Here is a 26,558-nt window from a genome sequence, read left to right as displayed (position 1 = left end):
CATTGAAGTAACATCAAATACCTGTTAAAGCAAAGCTTGAAAAAGACATCAGCATGACACAAAGAGGAGTGCTCTGGTGCCTTGTAGGCCGAGAAAGTGTCTAGGTTTCTTTTGGGTCATAAAAGACTCACAATCAAGCATAACATGACATACGCTTGGTCTTTGAAAGTGCACTTAATGAGAGACTAAGTGAATGGCATGCATTACTATTTTGAGGCAATGTAGTCACCGAGGGTGAAATTAGATTTTAAATAAGATTTAAGTGGTATTGCACAGGTTTCACACTCGTTCTCCTCACTTCAGTTATTTTCACCTTCAGAGCATAACTCCCAGAAATACGTGGAGACATGGTCCCTTCTGTTGCAGCAGGTGATACTTTATCCTGGCTTGATACAAGAAAGATCTTTTAAGTAATGCATTCTCTGCCTTGTCAGGTGTTTCCCTGAAAGTCTCCTTGAACAGCAGCTACTGGTGTGCCATAGCCATAGTATCCTGCTGAATAGATGAGAAACCAAAAATGCTTGTTTTGTGTATTCAATATTAAAGCTATATTCCCTTATGCCAAATAAGTAAAGTTTCTGCTCCTAAAGGGTAAGGGATTTTTCCATTGCTACTTCATTGCAGAGTTGGATTAACTTTAAAAATAAAATAAATAGCTTCCACAGCTATGGAAAATGAGTTCTGCCCCAGGTGAATTAGAATTAGTGTTACACTGGGCAAGAAAAGTAGCATTTTAATGAGGTGTCCACCCTCAAGCACCTCTTCAAGGGAAGACACCTATGGATCTTTGCCAAATACTTTTGCAGTTCAGCTGGGTTTATGTCGAATTACTTTAGCTGGGTGAAGAAGATGCTATATGCTGTCTTTGGCAATTCAGACCTTTGTAGAAGCCTGATTTATAGCTGCCCAGAACACTGGTTCAGTTTTCACTATGTTTTCATTTTGGAGGCAGTCTAATCTAAAATTATTTTTTTCTTAAATCAGTGGGAAAAGTAATTCTGCAGGCAAAGATACAACAACAATTTATTTATTTATTTACCCACAAATTGCCAAAATAATAAGTCAGAGTATCTCTCAGCTGTATGGTATCTTTTCAGTTAAATACATCATTAATTCAGTTTTAATTTTAATTGTCTTTGCTGGTGGCAGAATTTTTCAGTTAATTTAATTTGATTATTGCTATTTCAGACATTAATCAGCATCCTATTAAACCATCTCACAGATATTAATTATGCCTCAAAATAGCACTTTGATATACAGTCAGGGAAGAATTAATCCTCAAAGGACAAGAATTCCAGAATTTTCTTTGATATGAAATACAAAATTTCAGTCAGTTTGGGTTTAGATTTCCAGAAATACTCGACTCAATTTTATCAGCTTTTGCAAACCAAGTCCAGTTGGGTGATTGAAATGCTGGGCACTAAAATCAAAGTCCAGCTACAAAATGTTTGTGCAGGTGATTTCCCACACTGGCACTTCTGCTCTCAACAGGTATTTTGTAGTACATCACCACCTATATGGCATTAGAAAGAAAAGAGAATATATTTTGATTCTGGCTGGGAACCACTAATATCAAACTGCCTTTAAACACAGCTAGGATATAATTCAAAAAATAAACCAGGACAGCAGAAATTACCCCAAGCAGCCAGATATTCCCATACTCATATCAGTATTCCACAGGGCCCTGATCAGATCTTGCTTTATTTTCCTTGTTACTTCAGGCATGTTACTTATTTTTGAAAAGCAGGGACTGACTGTGTATGTGGACCATGTTGGGATTTGTTCACTCAGGGTGAAAAAACAAATGACGCCTGCCATAGATACTTGCAATGTAAGGTAGGGAGGATCCTTCTTAGTTATGTGTTTTTTAATAGCTATTGGCAAAATTATTGTATAAGATTTGTAAATATCCATTGGATAAAATAAGCCAGTAATCTCTACAGTTCTCTCATCTTTTTTACCACCCTAGTCCTGCAATGGAAGGCTTCCCTGAGTTTCAGTTCTGGAATCAGAGTGATCTATGATTCCAAACCCTACACCCTTTGAGAAGCTTGGTATGTCTTCATGTAATGAATGGTATAGATGAGCCTTCTGACTACCTAATTTGATTATAAAATGGTGTCTTGCCTCAGGCATTCCCATCAGTGTTACGTCTTTGTCATTTTTAAGGTGGAGATATAAAGACCATGCACCTAGAGAGCAAGTGAAGCTGGTGGTAGAGTTTGGCATGTTTGAGTGCCCCTGGTTTATTCTGCTGGAATGTTCCCTCTTCCACCCTCCCTCCGCTGACAAAGTAATCACTCTGCAGCGTGAGTCAGGCTTGTGAACACTTGCTTTCTGCCTTCTCTGTGTCAGTGTTTTTGGATTGTTAACTTTGGTTGAGCTGCTTTTGCAGTTCAGTGGGTGTTTGTTTTCTTGCTACCTACTCTGTATGTATGTGAACCACCATTGCGTTGACACTGTTGAATCTAAATGTTGTTTTGAAAATGTGGAGCTGACTTGAATATTAAGGAAAACTGTTGCGCTAAAGCAGACAGTGATTTGAAGAACAACTTATGTGTGGTGTACAGGGTTTAGCTGGTCACTTATGATAGCAATGGACTGGTATAGTATGCTGCTGCTTAGGCTGTTAATACTGTTTACAGTGTTGATCAGAATATGTAATTGAGAGTTCCTGAGGAAATAGATTTAAATAAATGCTAGAGCATTTATTATAGTTTGGAAGACACTTTCTGTCACAAACAAGATAATTTTCCAACTTGCTTTTTAGCTATTGCCCAGTTCTTGTTGCAAGTGAAATGAGAATGTTGCAAACACTATCATTTCTTCCATTCAACAAAATCCTTCAGCATGAAATCACTGTTGCAGAAGTGCTTGTACACATACGGTTCTGTTAATTTCCTTGGAAAGGGCCTTGTTTCTTCCCTGTCCATGTGCTAACTGTATCCCTAACAAAGGTCAGTGTCCTTTCAAGTCAATAGAGCCACTTACTTGAGGCCCAAGTTTCAGACCTGAAAATAGCTAAGGAGAAAGTGTGCTGAAATAATTAATTTCTGGTTAAATTCTGAATTCAGGAAACTCAGGAAAAATATTCTGAGAATTTTACTTATTGGTCTACTTTGCGTTTATGCTTTATTAAACTGCTAGTAACTTATACCTGAATATGGAAAGTTATGGAAGATGATTTTGAAAATCTGTAGTATTACAGCCAAGAATTATTCTTGGCTGAAGGAAATCTGTGACTACTTTTCAATTAATGGAATTTTTCTCCTCTGGCTATTAAACAGTCCAGGATTTTACTTTCTATGTGATAGCTGTAGCACTGTCACACATCAGTACTTCTATCTTAAAGATTTTTTTTCTCTTTGTAATGGGGTTTATACAAGAAAAACGTGTAATTCTTCATAGTTTGAGTAGCAGTAACTCAGAATTATTTCGGTATCTGGCTGTGAGAAATTGTCCACCTCTTGTTCAAGGTCTTAGCAAAGACTGCTTAATAAGCAAATCCACAAACATGCAGACTGTCTGGGTTTTGGAATAAAAATTTTTGTTCTTCTGAGAAGGGACATGCTGGTGGGGAAACAGGTAGTAGAGGTACCATAATCAGGACATGATTAGGTTATTAGAGATGGAATTACCATGCCGTTTCTATTTGGTCAAACTCAACTGATGTCAAATAGTTCTACGTTGCCAGTACAGTGGGAGTTAAATCAGACCCAGTGTAGAGGATACCTCCCTAGAGTAAAAATATGGCATCAATATCAGAGTAGTCAAAGAAATCTTTGAACTATGTATGCATGTGTGTGCGTGTTTGACTATAGCTGTAATAATATGTTTGACTATGATGCACACTGAGGCTACTAGAGTTCTCTCTGAGGAACATGCATTTTATGGTACTTATAAATTATTTGTTTACTATATCTATAAGGAATGGTTCTGCTACTTATGCAAGCTTTCTCTTTGCTGCTTAAACAAAAGTTTATTGTGCTATATCACAATTTGTCCATTCCTTCAGCTGTGTGTAATCTTCTGCAACGTTTAATCCCTTTTCCATTTCCACACAATCATCACTTCAGCAATTGCATTTGGTCTTCCTAGATGTTTATGCATATTGCTCATCTATATTCAAGGAGATATTCAAATGGCCTCACATATTTTCAAATCACTTGGGGATGTCTGTCTAGAAGCTGTCCTTCCTGCATTTCCCAAAAGAAGAATGCAGAGAAGATGATGCTTAATTTAACATGTAATGAATTCCCATATTCCTTTCCACAAATAAAGGACTTGTCATTTTTTTTTAATACTGGCTTTCAGCATCCAGCTTGCTACACAAATGAATTTCAGCTGGATTGCTTTTAATCTGAGCTCTTTGGAAGGAAGAGTTACAACCTCTGATATTTTGTGCACATTCTCCATATGCTATCTAAGGCTTGCTCTGTGTAGTTCTGGTCTGAGGCTACTTTTACTGATTTTCCTAGTTTTCTGTATTAAAATGCAACTATGCAATGAAATGGTCAGGAAAGTGAGAGTTTAAAAATCTTACCAGTTTTATGGTGAATATTGGTTGCATAGCAATTCCCGATGGCTTGATTATTTTTGCTCTTTCCTGATAGCAGTCATTCTCAGGAAGCTATTTCACAGCTATGGTTTTTTTCTTATTTAATGTAAAGGCAATTTTACCCAACTGTATGGGAAAAATATCCATTAGCATCTGAATATTAATATAATCATAAACGTACTGTTTTAGTAAATACAATCTGGTTTCAACAAACAGACTCAGAAATATCCAATGTTTAAGACATATGCCTTCCTCCACAATCAATATTTTCCCACAATTTTAACAGGAATAAAAGGTTCAGTCAAATAGAAAGAAGCCTGAAATGTCTATGCCAAATCTTTTTCTGTTCTTCATTATTTGTCCCCACTTTATTATGTTATATTTTGTGGCAGTCAAATGAATGTATGATTTGAAGATTAATAATTAAATTAATTATATGCAATTAATTTGCTTCATTCCAGGAACCCCACATAAATTTAGGCTTCTTTATTATTTAATATATTTGATCAGATATTGGAAATGAGTGCCTGTTAGTTGTTAGTCTTCCATGTTCTTAAATATTTATATGCTTGACTTCATGCAAGTGATTAATGCCTCCTATACCAGTGGTGGTGTTCTCATGTGTGAAGTTCAGTACGCCTGTGTAAACACTGAAAGATTTAGCACACACGCAACCTTATTCCATATTTATAATGCCATCATTATGCCAATGAGAATATTGCCTGAATAAAAGGGATAGGATTTCCTTAATAAATGGAGGCTTGGCTATAGAATGAAAAAAAAAAATTATTTGGAAATTTTCCATCTGAGTTTTGAGAAACAAATACAAGTTGACCAGCTTGTCTTTAGCCCAGGCTCTGAGAGCGCAGAGCCAGTGGGCCACAGTCATCTCTGATGATCTTTCCGAGCAGCTATTGAAAACCTTTTTCTTCTTCTGAATATTAAGTGCTTTCTTTCCCCAAAAGAGTGTTCAAGTGCCCTTCTTAAGATGATTTTGAGAATTGATTGAATTACAGAATATGGCAGTTGTGAAGAAAAGGTATTTCAGCTTGCCCTGGATACCTGATGCTAAATTTGATTCCTGGTCCAAACTTTCTAGCCAATGAAGCAAAGTTCACTTTGCATTTCTGATCAGAACTCAACCTGAGAACTGCTTACACACATAAGTGCAGTCAGAGTTTTGCTGGAGAAGGATTTGTAAAAACTATTGTAGTCCTACTTTGACTGAAGTGTGAACCTCTGAAAACATGAAAATACAGTCTGTAAAGTAAAACATCACATATTTTTATTACATTGTCAAATCCAATAAAATTATCAAATAACCTAAATAAACGAAAGACCAATCTAGTACAGTGTTGAGATTTTAGTCAGAAGTACTTTTTGTGATCATCTAGTACTGCAGGTAGGCTGTTCAGTTAATCACTTTAATGGTTTGAAGGACTTCACAGAAGACTTTTATCCAGGGATTTATCCTATTCATTCTGGTTTATTCCACAGCAGGGTAACAGTTGGATTGTCAAATAAGAGAAAACTTTTACGTGTATCAGAATATGACTCTAGGAACTTGAAAACTAACATGTACGTTTTAAAGAGCTGTTGGGGAGACAGAAGAAATGAGGTGCACTCCAGAAAAAAAAAAAAAATCTAATACAGAGCCTGTAAAATCAAGCTAAGAAAGAATTCCAGGGAAACAAACAAAAAAAGCTACATCTGTGTATTCCTCATTATTATTCCCATGGTCTCTGAATGCAAAGCAGTCAAGAGTGAGAAAGAAGCACATAAAATACTTTAAAAAATAAATTATCCATCCATATTGTGAAAAAAGGAAGGAATCGTGTTGCAGGGCAAAATTATAAAGACCTGAAAGAAAAGTGGAGACAGAGGAAGCCTGCGAAGAAAAGCTGCAATACAACAAGCTTAGCTGGAAAATACAGGGCACTGTGTACATGCTGTGAGCAACAGCAGACTTAAACATCTGACTGTTGCTGAAGAAAGAGGCTGCTTTTGGAAAAGGGCCCTCACGGTTGAAGGGAGCTGATAGAGAAGATGGTGGTGAACAAATCTAGAACTCAGACCGTGCCATTTCGAAGGAGAAACACCTTTCTTTAGTTAGCAGATGAAGTCCAGCATACTTTGGCAACACTAAGAAGTGAGTATTATTTCTATGCACAATACAAAGTCAATGGTAACAATAAATCATTCCTGTGACAGATCTATCCAAAGGCATTGTGCTGTCTGTGATTTTACTTTGATGGTTTTATTCCCTAGAAATATGACTGAGCAGGAGATGCAGTTAGTCTTATAAACATAGGCTGTTGATGTTCGCTTTGTATTTCATGCACTTCAAGGGCTGGCAAGGTTCATTAAGTAAGCTTACAGTTTTACCTAATGCAAACACACACGTGGAAATACAGTATCATCTTATGCATCCACTGGAACTCTTTCTAAGTTTTCCTAGATTGCTAGGAAATCCAAAGATTGCTAAATGGTTTTCAGGGTTTTGAGACATAACTCATTGCTGCAAAAACGTGGTTTAAATTCCTCCGTTAGTGAAGTTTTTGAGTGGTAGAGAAATGTCAGTCCATCTTTGCTCAATTAAAGTCAGTTTATCAGAATTGTCATTGATATGGCTTAGACATTATATAATATACGGGGTTTCAAAATACTGTCCGCACATACTACTCTAAAATGTCTAATCGTGCAGATGTTGCCCTTGTAGATTAAGACAATGCGATTATCTTTTGTCATACATTCATATATTTATGTTTTATCCATAGTGATAGTTATGTTTGATGACTTGGAATCTAGATTTTTGTAGTAAAACATCAACAGCAAAAAAGAACATTCCAACAACCTTAAAGATGATTAACTGACTAGTAAGAAATACCAGCTTTATACAGGTTTACCCAGCCAAGAATTGAACACAGTTAATTAACGGTACTCTGTCTTTTTTAGTCTTCAGACTTGAATGGATTGTTAGCACAAAACCTAAGCTGCAATTTCAGTTCTGCAAGGTGCTGGTTTTCTTACAGCTCCAGCCCAACACGGATTTAGGTTTAGATCTAATGGAAAAAGAAAGAAAGATGTAAGTGGATCTGAATAGCAGATATAAAACTTGAATCCATGTCCTTTCAAAGCCTCAGAAACCTGAAATCCCCAGTCATGTCCCTGATTGCTCTGCTCCTAGGGGCATCTATGCTTTTGCTTCATAACAGCCTCAGCATTTCCAGCTACAAGCAATTAATTTCCCAGATCCTGCTTATGCCCAGGTGGAATCTAGAAACTAGACAGATTATCAGTCTCATCTCATATGAGTCCTAGAAAATAGACAAGCTCTGAGCAACTATCATACACATTAAGAGGATGTATATTTTTTTTCTAAAATGTCATTGCAGCTGTTTTTATTTTTAAAATCGTACTCAAATTTTATATAAAAGCCTTGTGATTGAGTACGTAGACAGTGGCGTACCAGAATCAAATCCTTACATCTCCCAGCATCCATTGGTGTGCTAAAATCACTAGCCTGGGTAGATTTATGGCACTCTGCGATATATAATGGTAGATTTGTAGAGCCAGGAAGAAGGAGTATGATGTAGCATGCTGACTAGAATGCCCATTTAGAGAGAAGCCTTAAGACTCTGTGCCCTGCAGCCAGCACTGGCTCTGTATTTTGTATTTAACAGCCAGCAGATGACAAATAACTTGGCTGCAAACACATCAAACAGTGTTCTCCTTCCTGACTGAGTGGTTTTAATCCAATAGCTAATAACAAGTAAATAACCTGTGGACACTGGCATGGACCCAAAGGCTATCTCTGAACTCTGTTCCTAGAACTGTACCCCAGCAGAAAGCAGGAGAGGAGAATGAGGAGATGCCTCCTGTGAAGCAGGATCATTGCCAATATTTCTGACTGATAAAAATAAGGCAATAAAACAGGGGTCCTCAAGGTTTTTAACCAGGGGGCTGGCACGTGGATGAAGTGGCAGGCAGTCATCTGCGGCTGCTTGGTTTCCCTCCCCAACCCCCAGCAGGGGGGGGGCGGGGGGATGTCTGTAAATACCGGGGGCAGATTGAGGACCCTGGGGGGCTGTATCCGGCCCGTGGGCCGTAGTTTGAGGACCCCTGCAATAAAAGGATGAGGATTCTCTGCACCAGTCACTGGGCTACCAAATGCAAGACAAAACCAGGCACTGGTAGCATCAATTTGGTATTTGTTTTTCAAACAAAGTGTTTGTTTTCATTTTAAGTGAATGATGCTTAGTTAAGCCCCCTCAGTCTCTAGATCATGGTGGAGCCCATCTGTAGCCCTGTGTAAGGAACCTGCTCTCTTGAAAGTTATGGGGTTTGAAAAAGACTGCAGCCTGCAGCATTCCTCCTGGAAAGCTTCAGGAATGAATTAGAGACTGAAGTTTAATCTCTGAGACACTTAATTAGAGGATGAATTCTGGGTTTTCATATCCAATTTGATGTTTAAATGTTCTAAAAACTAAATGTTCCAGTAACAGCCTGACTGATTCAGTCAAAAATTAATCCAATGTGAATTAGTGCAAAGAGAAACTGAAACACAACCATGGCAATAACAATGATTTTATATTGTGTGCTTTTACATGACATTTAAACACTCTAACTTCACAAATAAAAAGCATTTCAATAAATGCTCTCTGTCTTGGGAAAGAAATGGCCAGTGAAACAACTTGGATTTCTTGGAATTTTATGGCAGGGTTTTGTAGATGTAGTTAAACCTCAAGTATGTATGTGTTGACTACTGGAGGAAGAATCAGGAATCTGCTACTGATTCTAGCAGCTTCCAATTTCTTCTTTGGATTTTTTTTTTTTAAATTATTTTAGGCAAGTTTTCTTATGCCACTTTCTGCATCTCTAAGATAGGAATAGTAAATTCCTTCCCTTTGAAAAAACATTTTCAGACATGTAAGTAAAAAGTGCTGTGTAAGAACTTTGGATTATTATGGTAATTTAAGAGATAACGAATGTCATCCTACAAAATCACTCAGAAAGTGTTACATGGAATACTAAATGTTTTTTAACTTCTTGAGTTTGAATTGCTGTTTGGTTTCTAAGCCTAGACTGATTCTTTGTTTGAAACTTCTTTTGAAATCATTTCCACCTGTTTAAGCAGTTTTGACTTTGCTGCAGACATGTCACAATGGTTGTATCATAGTGAGTTACACTGCTTGTCAAATATAAAACCTAGAATTTCATTTCCTTACATTTTGCTGCTAATGCTGTTCAACTGTCCATCAGTTAGATGGTTTTCTGTCATGCAAATGGCAGTTGACATGTCTGCTAATCGCTTCTGTTCCTATAAATTTCCAAGTTTAAGAAATCAGATTCAGTTTTAGGCACTCTTTTAAGAGAATGTACTGTTTCATGAAATACAAAAGATTTAATTTTTTTTTCTATAGTTCCCATTTTCACTGCCTATATAACAGTGTACAAATTCCCTGAATACTGGACAGTGACTGAATTCTGGACCTGAGCTATAACACCAGGTACCCTTATGAACATGACATGAAAAAGATTTGGAGATGTGCTACATTTAGGTGCCACTACTCCAGATTTCAGGTGCTTACTCCACCTGCTGCATACTGCACCTAGTTGCAGAAGTACCTCTCTCCTCTGCCCTTTTCTCTTTAGGCACAGCCTGATTAAAGCTAATAAATAGATTGTATGCAGTCCCTGTTGCAGTATTTGGACCAAAATGAAAACCTTTTATTGGCCCACAATTCTCAGATGAATTGCACTCTAAGATAAATTTTCAGATGTTCTCAAACATTTTGTTACTCTGAAGGGAAACATCCTGATAGCATGCTTTTGCCTGTTTGCTGCATCTTCACCTGATTTAGGTTTAACACGTTTGCTAAGTGGATGAAAGGCAAGCTGAATGCTGAGACTTAAATGAAGAAAAAACAAGAGGTTATGACATCATTTTTCATTAAGAACATTTACAATTAAACTTTGTACATATGGATTTGTGAAATCCTTAGTGGGTGCAATCAACAAGCTTTAGTCACATTAAGGCTGAAATGTTCTCGAAAAATACCCAAACTCAATCACTACAAAAAAGATTGTTATATTTTAAAAGAGAAGAAATGTAAAATACTCAGAGATTTTATGTTTGCCATTAAAAGAAATGATAAAATTATTCATAATCACAGGTTTTTTTCATTAAATTATCCTTCAAAAGCTAGAGAAGAATATTTAAGCCTGCAGTAGTCAGACTGGCAAGTTTATCTGCTTTTACTGCAGTGGATTCATAATATGTACTACGGTATTTTGATGATTTTTTTTTTTTTTTTTTTTTAATCCAGAGATGGCTGAAACCTTTTCTGGGACTTAAGGGGAAGAAAGACAGAGCTTTAACATCAGCGAATGCATCTGCAGTATCTAGTTGAACAACAGAGAAAATACATCAAAAAGCTTAAATTATTGCTTAACAAAAGAACACTGATGGACCCGATAAAAGAAATAGAAGATTCCATTTTGATTATGTTTAAAGAAACATTGCTATCACTTTATGCTGCAAACTCTTTTTATAATGCAGCAAAAACACTCTCTGAAGGTAGTGTGAAATTCAACAGGAACTTAACTCTTTCATTTTCATGTTGTTTATTGCTTCTAGGGGTAAGAACATCGGGCATGATATAGATTTTTTGATCACCAATCCAGGACCAAGAGAAGATGATGAACTTCTGCATAAAGTTGTTGATATATGGAAAAAGCAGGTATGAACTAAATAATATTTAGCCAAACCCACATATTCTAACAGCACTGAATTAAGCCTACATAATGCTTAAAGAATGATGACTCCTTTTCACAGATGACTGTAGTATTTTGAAATTGGATATTGCTCTATTTGATTATTAATCATGATGATCTAGGTGAATCCTCCAGCTCTGAATTCTGAAGTTGAAGGTTTTATCAGAAGTGCTCTACACACATTCTGTTATAGCTTACCCTAAGAACATGCAGCTAGTCAGAGGCTAGGTGGAGTTTTCCGTGACACAGGAAAACTGTTCTTATACTTTGAAACAAAACTGTATTTATTTAATTTCTCCTTGAGATGGGAGTAGCTTCTCCCAAGGGGAACTACCTCGGGGAGCTCCTGCTTTAAAGCCCAGTGGCTTTGGGTGACCTCATGGTATTTGGAAGAATGCACACGTTTCACAGAGGAATTGTTCATCAAAGGGTTTGGGGGTTTTTTTCTATTCAGCTTTCTCAGTTTCAAGCAGCTTTAAAGTTGGAAGAGTCTGAACTGTATCAGGTGCAGGCACCTCAAAATATTCCTGTGTCAGAAATATAGTATGTTGGGAATAACAAGTTTTTGTTTCTTCTCCTGCCTTTCTAGCCAGCTGAGATATTTTTCAACATTTGCGACCTGCACTGTTCAGAGGAATTGGGTACATTTCAACAAGTAAAAGGCCAACACTGTTTGAGGTGGATCACCAAATGCCCCACTGCTCAGTCAGCTTGCAGTGCAGATAGCCTGGAGAGAATGTTTTGAATCGATTCTTCAACTGTGTACTATAATTAAGGCATAATAGGTTAACACATGAAAGACAATTAAAACATTGAATCAGACAAAAGCTTATCTAACTGTATAAAGTTATCCATTTTGAGGTGGTCAAAACTTTCAAATGGCTTTAATGGAAAGGCTTCGAACTTGTTTTTTCCTGGTAAAATACAACCTTAGCTGAATTCCTCTCCCTTCGGTTGACTTATGTTTTTGAGATGTTCACAGATTATTATTAATTTTTTAGATTTCTGTTACTTTCATCCTAATTCTGTATGGAAAGTGTATGTATTGAAGTAGATTGCTAGCAGGTATAATTTATCATACTCCAATGAAAAGCAATAAAGTTGTGACAATTAATGAGTGCTGAGGAGCTACTCTATTTTTATCTTTTTACTATTTACGTAAAGTTTCTCTCTCAGCCATTCTACTCTATTCTGAGAAAAGTTGCATTTCTTCTTGGAAGCTGTCCTTTTACCTTCTTAAGCAGACTTGATCCTCTAGGAAGCCATGTGTGGGTCCTCCAAAAAATGTTTATTATCACACAGCAGAAAGAAAAAGTGACAACAGGCTGAGGCTAGAGCCTGCTCCAAGTGCAGCCTTTCATTCCTTCTCCCATTCCACCGTATTCCACTTATATTAATGAGAACAATGACTGTGATCTGAGAAGTCTGCAACTGCTGAAGCTTTTCAGGTCACTCTGAGCTGCTTTCATTAAATGAAATTGAAAGGAATGAAATAGAAAATAAATTGTTCTTACTGATATTTTTTTTAAGGATAAAATTTGGCAGAAGTGAGTGCAGGGAGAGTATGGGAGGTCAAGGGTGGCGAAGGGTTTGATGAAAAGATTAAGATTCCTTTAGAAATCCCAGCATGAAGAAAATGTCAGAAGAGGAGATGTACAATGGCCATAGAAACCAAACCCAAACAAGCTGAGGATTGTTTAAAGCTGTGGACAAATATTTACTGTGTTCTGTTTGTCCTGCAGAATTTTTATGGCTTATACTACTACCTATACTGCCTGTCTACTGTGGCAGTTGTAATATACAGGCTTTTACTGACATTGCTGAAAAATAAGCTGCCAGCAAAATAAAAATGAAAAAGAGAGGAATTACACTCCTCTTGCCTTTTTATTACCTTTGATTTCTAAGGGGGAGGGGAGGACACAAAAAACCCGCAAATCTAAAGCACTTTTATACTTTTTGACAGTACACCTGTCGTCTCCTTTGCAGCTTTCCACTTTTGTGCTACTGCTTCAAAGCCCAGATGCATCAAAGAACATCACTGAGGTCATGATGTTGACTTCCTTTCAGCAGCTCTTAGCAAAGGATTCTGCAATGTTTAACTTCTAAACTATGGACCTCAGCCGTATTTAAATAGTTTAAAAGGGCCTTTTCCTTAGCTGAAAAGTTTAATGTAACAAGATCCTTCCACTGAAAGCTGTTGAAAGCTAAGTGGTTAAATCAACACCATCATGCTCTTTGATGCAGCATCACCAGGGATAAATGGGCTGAGGAACAGAGAATGCGAAGTCTCCAATGAGCTTCAAAGTAGAGTGGCAAAATGGAAAAGCTGCAATGCAGTACACAGGTTATGGTTTTAATGGTTCCAAAAAGCTTCATAAAGAAAGTAAGAAATTACTGCTGTGGGTTAGAGCTTGGAAGTCCGTGGGAAAACAGGCTGAGCCATCTGTGTCGATGCTGCTTCTTTCACATACTGTGTGAAGGCATTTTCATTTCTTTTGCTAAAAACCTGTATAGCTATATTTAGCACTCTTCCTGTTGTTACATATGTAATTTCAACAAACGGACTGATACCATTGCTACAGGCATTCCTGTACTCTTCATTTTTTTGCCTTCAGATTCATGTAAGTATAATGTTGCATTTTTCTTTTGGCTCTTAGGAAAATGAGGAATGTAGATGCCTGCCTGTGCTTACTTATTTTAGTGTATCAGTGGTCTGGTTTAGACTCTATTATTTAGCCTTGCTGAGGTGAACAAGTCAGGAAGGGAAAGGCTTGATGTCCTGTTAAGGCAGATGGTGAGGAGCAAGTAACTGGTCTCACTTTTTCATTGCTGGAAACAGTTTTCTTGTAAACAGCATTCACAGAACAGCAGCACATTCATTACTGAGTGACAGCTGGACTTTAGCAGCAACAAAACCTGTTTCTAAGACTAGAAACAGAAGTGGTTAAGAGGCTGGAGCAAACAGCTTACTTTTTTCAGATGAACGCTCTGCCCGTAAGGATGCAGAGCTCCTTTGTGAAAACATATTGTTTCACCTTTTGACTAAATGCATTATGAATTTCTTGTGGCATTCTGGCTCAGCTTCAGCAGGAGCTGAGGACATTCTTACCTAAAATAGACTATTGCATGGTGGTTAGAGCACTGGATATGAGAGAACTTGGCTTAAATCACTTTAGGCAGAGGGTGGGGCTGAATCTGATTGTCCTGCTTGTTTTAAGTGAGGATCCAGGCAGCAGTGGCAATTCTTATAATGTCTGATGTTTCTGGTGTGTATTGTATATGTGGATGAGTACGTGTGTCTATGTCCCTATCTACCTATCTATCGGTTTCTCTTGCTCACCAGTGCAAATGCTCATGATGTAGAGAGGGAAACATCATTCCTGGACTCTGGTGCTAGCCTGTCCATTGTTGTCAAAACCAGGCTGTTTAGGACATGCCCAGAATTAGACCATTCTGAACATACAGGGAATGTCAAGATGAAAAAGGGACCAAGGCAGCCACATGATTATGCGGCAGCTGCAAAGTTCTATATTGCTGATCAAACCTTTGATGCCATTTGCTAATGATTTGTCACCCTAACAGGCCTGACTGCTCCTGGGCATCAGTTCCATGAGCTGTTGCACTTTATAGAATTCCACCCGCCTCACCTAGGTAGAGATTTTTCTGAACTAACATGCCTAAATCCTATTTTGGAATAGCTGTAGGTATTTCACTGGAAAAACATCCAGTTTCTCTGTATTAAACCATCTCAGAAGGAAATTAAGAGCAACAATGTATATACATTTCAGAAGAACATACTAGATTACATTTAGGGTGGTATAAAATGCTCCTACTTAGCTTTAACAGAATTAATCCCGCTATCAACAATTATGAAAAATAAGAGTTTATAACATTAAAAATAGGATAGGATTTAATTTAAAATTACAATGAATTCTAATGAATGGATTGATTTTTCAGCTATTGATTTCATATTTTTCTAAAACCTCACACTTTTCCCCAGTTTGATCATGGATTTACTCCAATATCAATGCTATTGATGTGCCAGCACTCAGTGTGTTTAAGTAAAAGTGCGTAATCATTCTAAAGAGGGAAAATTGTTTGTGGGTATTAACATAACTTCCCTAAAAACATACATTTGGTTTTGATGGTGTTGTAAATTTGAGAAATGAAAATGTCCACATTTTAAAACTTGATTGTGTAAACAAGGTCTACAGCGCTTTATGGTGCATAGGTCAAGCTGAAATTTGCAAAGAACTGCAGATTCCCTGACAAAGAGTAATGAGGGGGCTGCTGTTCTGCAGCTAGCTGTAGCCAAACCTTCACACAATCTTCATAGCTGATGGCCCCTCCAGACAATACTTTTCCAACATGTACAGAAGTGCCATTTCAGCTTTACTTTATGAGGTAATGGTGATGTCCAGTGCCTAATCAAATTAGGTTAATTGGAAACATTATCCCATTGGATATGACCTAGGCTTGGGCTCCTATTTAAAGGTGATATCCTGGCTTTGAGTCAGGTTTCAACTGCTTCTTGAACTCAGCACTTGTGTAATTGTTGCCTAATTGCATTTTTTTTTAAGCTGAAGTAGACACTTCCAGTGGTCTGCATACTCTCATGCCCTTCTTATTGGCTTTAGAAATTGCCCAGCCAAAAAACTATGAAAAAACATCACAGAATAACCCAGAGAGACATAGTCCTAAAATATCTTTCTAGTCACACTTGCTAACTGTGGCCATCTTCAAATACTTAAAATGTATTCAAGTAGAAGATGTGGCCTAGTCAGCAAGGGAAAGCAGTGGTGGGTAGGCTCCAATACTGGGTTGTTGTAACTTCTTCATGATTTCTTGATGTTAAATCTCAGGGGCCCCAGGGAGTATTCCCTTCAAGTTCCTAAATATGAAAATAGGATGAAGGGAGAAAAGAAAGAAATGACCCATCTTTAAATGCTGTGGTTTAACAGGCAGAATTTGTACTCTTCAAGTAGCTGAGAGATCTCAAAGGGAGGACCCTTAGTAAGTGTGGTATCCTTTAGATAAAGGGAATTTCTTAATTTTTAATGTGGGCGACACAGCAAAGACTTACATGTCAAATTTGCCATTTTCATTTACAACTATATATTCCTTTAATCAGTAGCATAGCTGGAAAAAGTTTCTTAGAAAACTAAGAAAAGCTGATGCATAAGAGTTCACCTGTACTATAATAACACAGCTAAGGCTTATTGAAGGAGAGGATACAGTGTATGAGTAGAAATTAAAAATGAGCATCTCAAAAGGCCTGAGCATGATGTTATCTGTTACAGACAAACAGGTAATACATAATTGTATCCGCTCAAGAGCTTATAGGCTACAAATCCAAGTGTGGGGTACTGGTGGCCATGTGTGACTGTCCCCATATCTCACTGAGTCAAAACACTCAGTGCTCATCTGCTTGCCTGTGAAGAGAGAAACCACTGCAGGCTGTGATATTTTGCTGGATTTCTCAAGTGATCAGAAACAAAAATTCTATTAAGACTTCCCACCTACAGTAGGAATTCCATTCCTTTTGTGGTCCATCTAAAGATGGGCTTTAATTCCTGATTTCCTGTCCCAAAACTGAGGAGATTTCATTTGAACAGACGACAAAAACACTGATTAAAACTGTGGCAAATGTGCAGAACTGGTGATCGGAGCACACTGTCTACAAACACCACATAGGTACTGGAAATGCAGACACTTGGAACTATAAAATAAGACTTTATCAAAACTTAATATAGTTAGGATTCTGCCTAAGGAAATAAATTATTTAGACTTATTCTGGGATATGCTGTGTAATGCCCCAAATCTCAAAGAGCAAAAAGGAAAATGAAGCAAAGATGAGAAAGTACTGATGAAGTAGTTAGAAGATTTTTATAGAGAATGGGAAGAATGTCAGTGCTTAAACAAAGCTTGAAGTCATCAATTAATAGTCAATGATCAGTGAGATTAAAAGCATTTTTTAGCATTAGGAAGACAAAATTAACCTGAAGGCAGGCATAGTTTCATCAAAAAGAGTGAGATAATAAGCAGTTATACATTAACATTCAACAGCTGTTTTGAGTCTATGTTTGGAAAAAGCATCAGTGCCTTTTGACGTTGGGGTGAAATTAAGAAAAAAGTTAGTTGGATGTAAGAGAGCACCTGCTAAAATTAAGTGTGTTCATATCAGAAGTCTGGGAGAATCTAATCTGAGAATGAGCTACATAAGTAGCTTTCTCGCATTAGTTTATAATAAATCAAAGTTGGGAAAAATTTCAAAGAAGTGAAAGAATGTGAATGCAAGTCAAGTAGTTATCATTAACAAGGTTGGCCCAATAACCCATAAAACAGCCTGTGACTGATTCCCAGTAAAATAACGGGATTGTTAATTTAGAACTATCATCAGTGAAAACCTGGAGGCTGAAAATATAAGAATACCTATCAGTGTCTCTTCATGGAAATCATCTCTTATTAAGTATTTTTGTTATGCTTTTTTTTTTTTGTCAGATTATAGCTCTGAGCAATAAAATTAATTTTATTGCTGTATTCTCCAAGGTATTTAACATATTATCATGTAAATTTACCACACTTGTACTATATAAAAGAAATAACCAAAACCTGGTATTTAATATGGAGATATTAAAAAAATCAGTTCATTATCACCTCTGTTCATAAGAGGTCTGACCTGGAGACCATTATAGTTAACTGTTGACAGCCATCAAGTAAAACCACTTCTATGCACTTAGTTCAATATTGCAATTAAAAAAAAAAATAAACCACACAAAACCCAAACCCACAAAACTGGTAGGATCCTTTACTATATGTTAAGGGATACATCAGCTACAAGTCATGAGGCATTCTTGGCCATGCTTTTTTGTGGTGAGACTAGTATAAGAATTCCTAGTCCAGAGGAAGGAGAATTAAACATTTGACAGACTTCAAAGTAGAGACAAAAAATTGATCCAAGGATCTAAATCAATGCTGATGATGGAAATTTTAAGAAACTGAGTCTATTCATCTCATCATGGAGAAATGTGAGAAGTGGGTTTGATCAATGTGTAGGTTTAAAGAAATGTAAAAGGAGATATGAAAAGACATGTGATGGTTGTAGGCTTGTTGATCTTGAAGATGAAAACTAATGAGCTTATCTAGTCAGAACATGGAGTTAGTAGGTTCAGCTTAGTAGTTTTCCTTCTAGTAACGACAATTACACACCTGGTAGACTATGAAGAAAGTGGTTTTCATCATGTGGAACCGCTCTCAGAACACGGAATCTTTTTACTACCTTGAGCTCTCCTACAAGTGGCATCAGTGACGCTGAGCACTGTTGAATTCTCACATACCAAGCTCCATTTCTATTCTTAAGACTCAAGGATGACTGAAGGAAGCACTGTGGTGGACAGTACCTGCTTTATTTCTTTGTTAATGTGTATTTGATGCTTTGTATGCTTTAAAAGGGATACGCTGGGCAGCAGACAGAGGGAGGCTGCTCCTTGCCTTGTCCCACGTGCTGTGCTTTGAGTGATTAGTGGTTTTCTGGCTGGTAAGGGGACATTACACTTTACCTGAGGGCAGCTGAACCTGCAGAGCTCTAAGAAGCTTTGGGAGTGCAGGGCAAGTCTGAGATGTCCAGAAAATGAGTAGCTTCCAAAAGCTGCCTAGAAATGTGAAGAACAGGCACAGAGACAGGCTGGAGGAATGACAGAAAGATGCTTTTCCTAAGGGCCTAGGCGGGATAGTGCAGAGTTCGCTGCAACCGCAAGAGCTGTTAAAAGGTTGCTGGCTACAGAGCAAGGCGGGAAGCAAGCACTGCCTCTTCCCACCCAACCCTTCCTACAGTGCTGGTTAGAAGGAATTAATTTACAATGCTCTATTACTTCCATTTTTCTTACTCTGTATGTTTTTATTATAAAAACAAAATTTTGTTTATCTTTTAATAAAATCTGTCTCCTGAGGCTCAGCAGTTTTTTGGCGCACTCCCTTCAGACGTTCCTTTGGTGTACTCCTCTCCTATCTCTCTAGAGACTCCAGACCTTGTCACAAGGAAATCTCACACAAGAGACACAGTCCACATGCACTGTTTGGAATCTGTCAGCAAGACGGTGCACTGGACTAATTTGTTTTCCTAGATGCCTGCCACGTGGGAAAGCATCAATCCTTACTCAGAAATTTCTGTTGATGTAACTACAAAAGGCTTAGGAGGAAAGGCTGGAGGGGAAGAATTGCAAATACTGTCTTAGTACCAGGCAGGACATGGCCACTATTATATGAGTACCCCTGTAGATTTCCCCTCAAAGGGTCTGCTAATATTATTCCAAAAGCTGCAGCTGTTTCAAGTCTCTGCTTAGCCCAGATTTGGCCCAGCACAGTTCTCTGTTTACTGAAACTGCATTTTACATGAATTTTTAAGACAGCTGTCTAGAAACTCTGGAATTGCAGTAAAACCAGTCCAGCAATTCAATGTGAGTAATGTCTTCTCTTTAGGGTTTACTCCTATACTGTGATATGGTTGAATCAACATTTGTAAAGGAGCAGCTACCAAGCAGAAAAGTTGATGCCTTCGATAATTTTCAGAAATGTTTTATAATTTTGAAATTACATCAGCCAAGAGTAGAAAACAGCAGTTACAACACATCGAAAAAATTTGATATGGCAGAAGTCAAAGACTGGAAAGCAATCCGTGTGGATCTGGTCATAACCCCCTTCGAGCAATATGCATATGCTCTATTAGGCTGGACAGGCTCCAGGGTAAGTAACCAGTACGGTCTGTTTTCTCAGCATTGATAACCTATTTTTGCTGCTGCAGGACTGTTCAGAGTTCACAGATTTTAAAAAAATGTTACGTCACATTTTACGCTGTCATCAACTTGTGATCGTAGGTTGGAGCTGATGTGCTCATCAGTGACATTTATGGATGCCTCTCTAGACGAGTTAGCATCTGTTTTCTTTGAAGCTTAGTGTTCAAGTTCGTGGACTGAAGAGTGAGATTTTCAGTCAGTTGCATTGTCTTTTTACATCATACTAGTCTTAACAAGCAGTTTTAATGGTTACCGAGTAGAGAGAGGGTTTGGAAAGCATCACAGAATTTCACAGGAAATTAAAAATTTGATGAAGAGATGTTCTGAATTGGAAGTTAATTTGTTTTGTAGGAAATTGAAAACAATTTAACACCTTTCTTTTGGGATTAGATAAAATGTTTTGTTGCAGTTGTATTTTGAGTGCTTTAAATTGTAAAAATTTGGAAATTTTTAAAATTTACACGTTAATTTTGAACTAGAATAAAATATGTTTTGGTTGATGCTTTAATAGGTTAAGAAAACTTGAAATGATAGCTACTTCCACAATAGACACTGTAGCCAGTGGGTATAATATAAAATAGCACAGTATTTTCAAAATAAAAAATTCTATCTAAATGCAAACTCAAAACTTAAATGATTGATCTCTCTCCAGAGAGAATTATTTTTTAATCTGTTCTACATGCTTGCCTTCTGATGTTCATTTTCTTAGGGAGTGATGACATGGTATAACAGAGATCTCCTGAGCCTGCTGTGAATGGTCTTTGCGATCTAGAAGTAGTACAGATGCATTGCACTCTATTCTACTCAGGTTAATTGGAAGCAGGATATTTTAGACTAGGTTAAATGTTGCAATTGATGTGTTCTCTTGCTGAGCTGATGAGTTACTTCAGTCACTTTTCTTTTTTGAGATAATAAATTGTATTTATTTGGACCTTGGGTTGAGTTCTGCAGACTTTGGTGTCCTTATCAAGGAAGTGTTTGGCTGCTTAAATGCCTTTCTCTCAACTCTGTAGGTGGGTGTCTATGCTAAAATTGGAATTTGTGAAGCCCTTTGGTTGAGTAGACAATGACTTGCTTCTTTCCCTGCCTCACTCGGCTCCTGTTCCCTGTTGAGATAATTCACCTGCAGCCTGCGGGAGCCCATCGTAGGCTTACTTTCTTGTACAGTGCCCGACTGTTCTCATACTAACCAACTGAAATGATGGACCATTGCCTATCAAAACATTGTCTTTTCAGATGAGTCATTTTTTTGGACTATAGTCTTTTAATAGAGGTAATTTTTACATGTTAGTTTGTTATTTGGCTTGCTGTTGGAACAGTTAAACAAATGATAACAATTTTGTTTTGTCAGAATTGCTGATATTTACTCTATCTTTTACAGCAATTTGGACGTGACTTGCGGAGGTATGCTACTCATGAAAGGAAGATGATATTGGATAACCATGCCTTATATGACAGGAGAAAGGTACTGTTTATTCTCAGAAATAAAGCTTTTGTGTTTTTATTTCTGAGTCTGCATGTTCAGTTAGTTTTTTATATTCAAGTATATAAAATATTTTGGCTTGATTCTCTACCTATTATGTGGTAAGACAGTCCCACTTTTGCAACATTTAGTTTCACTGAGATAGCCTGATTAAATCTGAACAAGTAAGTCCAGAAATCTTTTTTGGCATTACTGAGGTAATTTCTGAAATTTAACAAGAAACATACATTAGACAATGGTATTTGAAAGGAACCGTGCAACCCTCGCAAAACTGAGAACAAGCCATCTGCAAGTATTTGAAAAAAGCATTTTACTGTCCCATTTCAGAATGAAAGGTCATTTCTGTGTCCCAGACACAGTTTCAACAGGGATTGTGCTGACACATCGAAGGAAGAAAGGATATTAAATGGTACAGGCTCAGCTAGAAGGCCTGAGGAAGTTTTTGTAAGGTGTGAAACTAAGTGGAGATCAAGGATCATCCTGCTTTTAAAGCCCTGCATTGAGAAGTCTATGTGGAGTTCTCTTTAGTCAGGCTTGCCAGTCTTGGTAGTAACTGGTCGTATTTCTAGTCTGAATGCTCTTGGCTGCAATTATACTGATCTCTGCATTTATCTGTCTTAATGTCTGTATTTGTATTAGGCCATTTTAATAATAAGCAAAAATCAATATTGAAGATGTTTATTGATGTCATTATAGGGGAAGGCAAAAGTACCATGTCAAGATTTTACATTAATCTTTCCTGTATATTCCTTTTAGAATGCAGATTGCTTTTAGCATCTCTACTTACAGGCAGCATTGGCTCATTCTTTGTGAGATGCAGCAGTGATCTAAGCCCCTCACTCCATTTCAGCAGTCTCCATATGTGTTCGTCAGGCTCAGATGCTGTAACATCCTCAGTTGACATAGAAACCTGGGGAAATGATCGGGCTAATGATCCATTTAGTCAAATATCCTGTCTCCAACAATTGTCAATACAAGATGCTTCAGAAGAAAATATAAAATCACATAATAGATAAATATGCTATCCAATTTCTAAGGGAGGGGGAAGTTTCTTCATTAACTCAGGGATGATGTTAGTGTCTTTCTGCCTGTCTTTTATATTTTAAAAACACTCAAAACATAAACTCTTTGCCTCAACATAATATACTAAATGTTATTATCTGTGAGTTAATATGTGCTCTGTTAAATAGCTTTTTGGGTGTAACAGATGACTGCACCAGGGAAATACAAAGAATTTAAGAAATGCCACTGTTTTTTGTGTGCAGCAAAATTTGCCTGAATGATGTATAAGTGTATATCATTATATCTGCTGCTTTTACCCAGAACCCTGAGGCATTCAGTGATGCAAGATGGACACTGTTCATTCATGAACAGCATCAATCAGTATTATTTTTCCTTTATTGTGTTTAGGCTTTATATCTAATATACCATTCAAATCCTTCTGGGAAAGAAAATGTGAGTTTCCATGTTTATTCCATTGGACTAGCTAGGATGTTTCGCAGATAAGTTTGTCTTCACAGTGTCCTCTGGGAAGAAAGATGCTCTTGTCTTCCCAAATTTTCAAGTAAAGAACTGAGGCAGGGAAAGATTTAATGCTCTATAAATCTATTAATTTGAAGGGCCCCCTGTTTGCAGTGTCTGGCCTGAATGTTTTCCTGTTGAGTATCTGCCTCGAGACTTTGAAAAATACATAGAAATGTGTGTATCCATGACATGTTTCCCAAAGCCATCAGCTGTAGCTGTAACTGAATCTCCAGGAACTGAATCTCTTACACTTCCTCACTGCACTGCCCAGAACTGGAGAAACAATTAGTGAGAGGACTGAGGAAGAAGACTTATGAAATTTTCCTTAGTACTTATTACAATGCAGGAATTCTATGACAAGAGTAAGGGAAAGAATAATATCCAGACCTTCAGGGCAAATTTCAATTGTCTTGACCATGCAATCCTTGATCTAGGACTTCCATATATCAAATGAAGGACATGAATGGATCAATTATCCCTTTCTTGGGGGACAACGACTCTGTTTTCAACAGTCTATCTGTTGTCATCCTCCCCTCCAATAATATCTAATAATATCCCTTTTCTCATTTCATCCCAGAAACAGCCAGTTTACTTCCAAATTTTATTTTCTGTTGCAAAACATGGACATAATACAGACTTCAAAACAAGAAGTTACATTAACCTGTTGACACAGCTGAGTCCTGTTCTCATCTCTGCTACATTCTCAGAAACAGCAAAATTAAGTTAGCTGAAATTTTCCACAAAGAATGAAAATTCTAAGGCAGAGACACAATATGAAATCTTTCAGACCAGGCAGCACTGAAGTTACAGTCTACTTAAGAAGGGGTATTTTATCAAGTAGTGTCATTCTAACAAGAAGCAGGGAGATGCCACCCCCCCCACCACCCCCCCCGTGACCAAGTGTTCTACTATTTATAATCTAATGTGTTACATTAAAATATTTTTTTAATTATTTTTAAATTTGCAATTTTGTATTAAGTTATTCCCATAAAGGACATTTTGAACGAAAAGCTTTCCACACTGCCACCCAGTGTGTGATAAAGTCAAGAATGTGCATAATACAACAATGGTGTCCGTAACTGTGAAACTTGGATGGTGACCCATAGTGGAAGTGCTTTGCAGTAAGTTGTGTGGCTGCCAAGATGGATTAATTTTTAGGGTCATCAAGTTAGCAAGCTTAAAATCAGTGATGAAACGAATTAGTAACTTTAGTGCTGTTTCAGTGAACATATACCCAATTCGTGAAATGTTTAGAGGGTTTTTTCCTTGGTTTAATTATGAAGACTAGAGAATCTTCTTTACTGTAGTTCTAGTGCTTTCATTCGAAAAAAGGTTGACTAGAGAGGAACATTAAAAACATGGATGTTTTATCTGTACCATCTCTTAAATTTAAATTGGAACATGAACACATGTATTTCATAAGGACATTTTTCCTTGTGGTAGAAAATCTTAATTTCTCAAAGGAAAGCTTTTTCAAAGCTAAAAACAATCAGGAAGCAGATATCCCTTGTGCAAGCTGCTCAGGATCACTCAACACAACCTTAATTAAGGTTAATTAGGCACCATAGGTAAAAACTGAATCACATCTTTTCCATATTTCTCTTGTTGATGGAAGAGAGGTTACCTGATGTCACTGGCTTTGTTCAGGCAAAGTTCCATGCGTGACTCTGTAACAGTCACTGGAGAATAATTCAGGAGCTGGGCCAAATCCTGCCTGCTTCATTCGTCTTATTACTCTGTGTGTGTGTGTGTACAGCAAAAGGGATAGAAAGGTCAAAGAGAGTCAAACTAATTCTCGATCCTGATGAAGACCAAATCCTTTCTTTGAAAACACTTGCTTGTTGTCACTTTAAATTTTGCAGGCTGGTATAAGTAGTTAAGAAACCATGCTATAGCATATATACTTTGATTTTTTTTTTTTATTTTTTTTTTTTTTGGTGTGGAATGTAACTGTGCCTGTAAGAAAGTGTCTTTCATTGTAAAAGAAAACAGTTTCCTGGTTTGCTCTGCGTTCCAATATATAATTAGGTATACTTTATTCTTCCACATTAATATTTATCAGCCATTTGGCACTGAAGTTTCCAGTGTGGCCCACTGCCTGAAATGTGATGTGTGTCAGAGAATCCCAGATTCCAGCATTCAAGGGTTTGCATCAGGAGAGAATCCTGGTTACTTTAATATATTTCCAAAGGGATTCTGACAGGAATAGGGAGCATTAACACAGCAGTTAGGAATCAATTACATAGCTTTGCAGAGGGGAACAAAAGGAAGAGATATTTCCTCCAGGGACTCATTACAAAGTTACACTATGAAATTGTTCCTTGGCCTTGATTTTTGTTTTTGTATTTTCTAGTGTGATACTTTTTCATATATTTGTGGGTTTTAGAAAACAGTGTGCAGCTATCAAACTCACAACTTTTTCTGTTCAGTAATAAGAAGGGCATTTTGTAGATCTTCTTTTGGCAGGAAAACTGCGACAAAAAAATTTGAAAATTTGCTACCAGTTACCTGTCAGCCTCTTTTTCATAAAAAGATGAGTGGATGTCCACATCTGTGCCTCTTTAGAACTGTGTCCTAAAGCTATGCAAGTCAGCCCCTGTGTATACCAACTTGAAGTATGACATTTCTGTGACTTACATCAGCTGGAGATCAAACCTTACAATGATTCCCACACTTATGGAACAATGGAGTTTGTTAATCAGCCATCAGGAAGAAAAAGGAATTGTATATTCCCTGTTTCTTCTTATTATTGCTGTTGCACTGATTACAAATGGCACGATACATTTATGACACAGGCCAATAAAATTCTCACTGCAAAACTTTCCTGATTCGTGAATGAACAATATGCTCTCTAAGGAAAGTAGAAGCTTTTGTAAATAAGAATTACATTTTTCTGTGTGAACCTAAGCCTCAGATCAGCTGAACAATAGGCTCTTCCTTAGAAAAATGAAGGTCTTTAAGCTGCAAACCATGGTATCGCTGTTTGCTTTTACACCCCTCTGTGTTGGATTGGGGGTCATTTATCCCTTAACCCACTATAAAGAGGTTTTGCTTACAATGTGCATTGTGTCTAGACTTATTTAAGGAGCTAATAAGAGTCTAAGCACTGACCTCTGTTATGTATTTATGTAACGTGGTCATCAGTTCACTGTCTGAACTGCAGGTTTTAGTGTGAATGTATATATACAGTTTGCCACATACTGAGATTTGAAGGGTATTTTCTTTGCAATGATTGAAAGTTTGTGATGTACTAGAGCAGCCGTTAGCAAGTTTTGACAACGTCCTGACAGCTTTTTAACTGAGTGAACTGGAGGGGAGATCTAGTGGATCTAACTAAAGAAGATACAGCTCTAAACCCTGTTTTATTTTTAAACAACTGTTTTTAAGCTGAATAACTATCATCTGCTTGCATGAGAATGCAATA

The 26,558-nt window shown here is 37.3% G+C and overlaps 1 protein-coding gene across 2 annotated transcripts in view; it reads left to right on the top strand.

The window, feature by feature from the left end:
* The window catches only part of DNTT (DNA nucleotidylexotransferase), a 158,286-nt gene that overhangs the window by 110,631 nt on the left and 21,097 nt on the right, over positions 1-26,558 (top strand). For both annotated transcript variants that reach the window (XM_055721291.1, XM_027799592.2), the window contains 3 exons: positions 11,199-11,301; positions 19,814-20,077; positions 21,509-21,592. In XM_055721291.1, the coding sequence (XP_055577266.1) occupies positions 11,199-11,301; positions 19,814-20,077; positions 21,509-21,592 (451 nt within the window). The remainder of the gene's footprint in view (positions 1-11,198; positions 11,302-19,813; positions 20,078-21,508; positions 21,593-26,558) is intronic.

The sequence above is a fragment of the Falco cherrug genome, chromosome 9, assembly GCF_023634085.1.
Source record: "Falco cherrug isolate bFalChe1 chromosome 9, bFalChe1.pri, whole genome shotgun sequence".
NCBI lineage: Eukaryota > Metazoa > Chordata > Aves > Falconiformes > Falconidae > Falco > Falco cherrug.
This window is presented reverse-complemented; position numbering and strand designations above follow the sequence as displayed.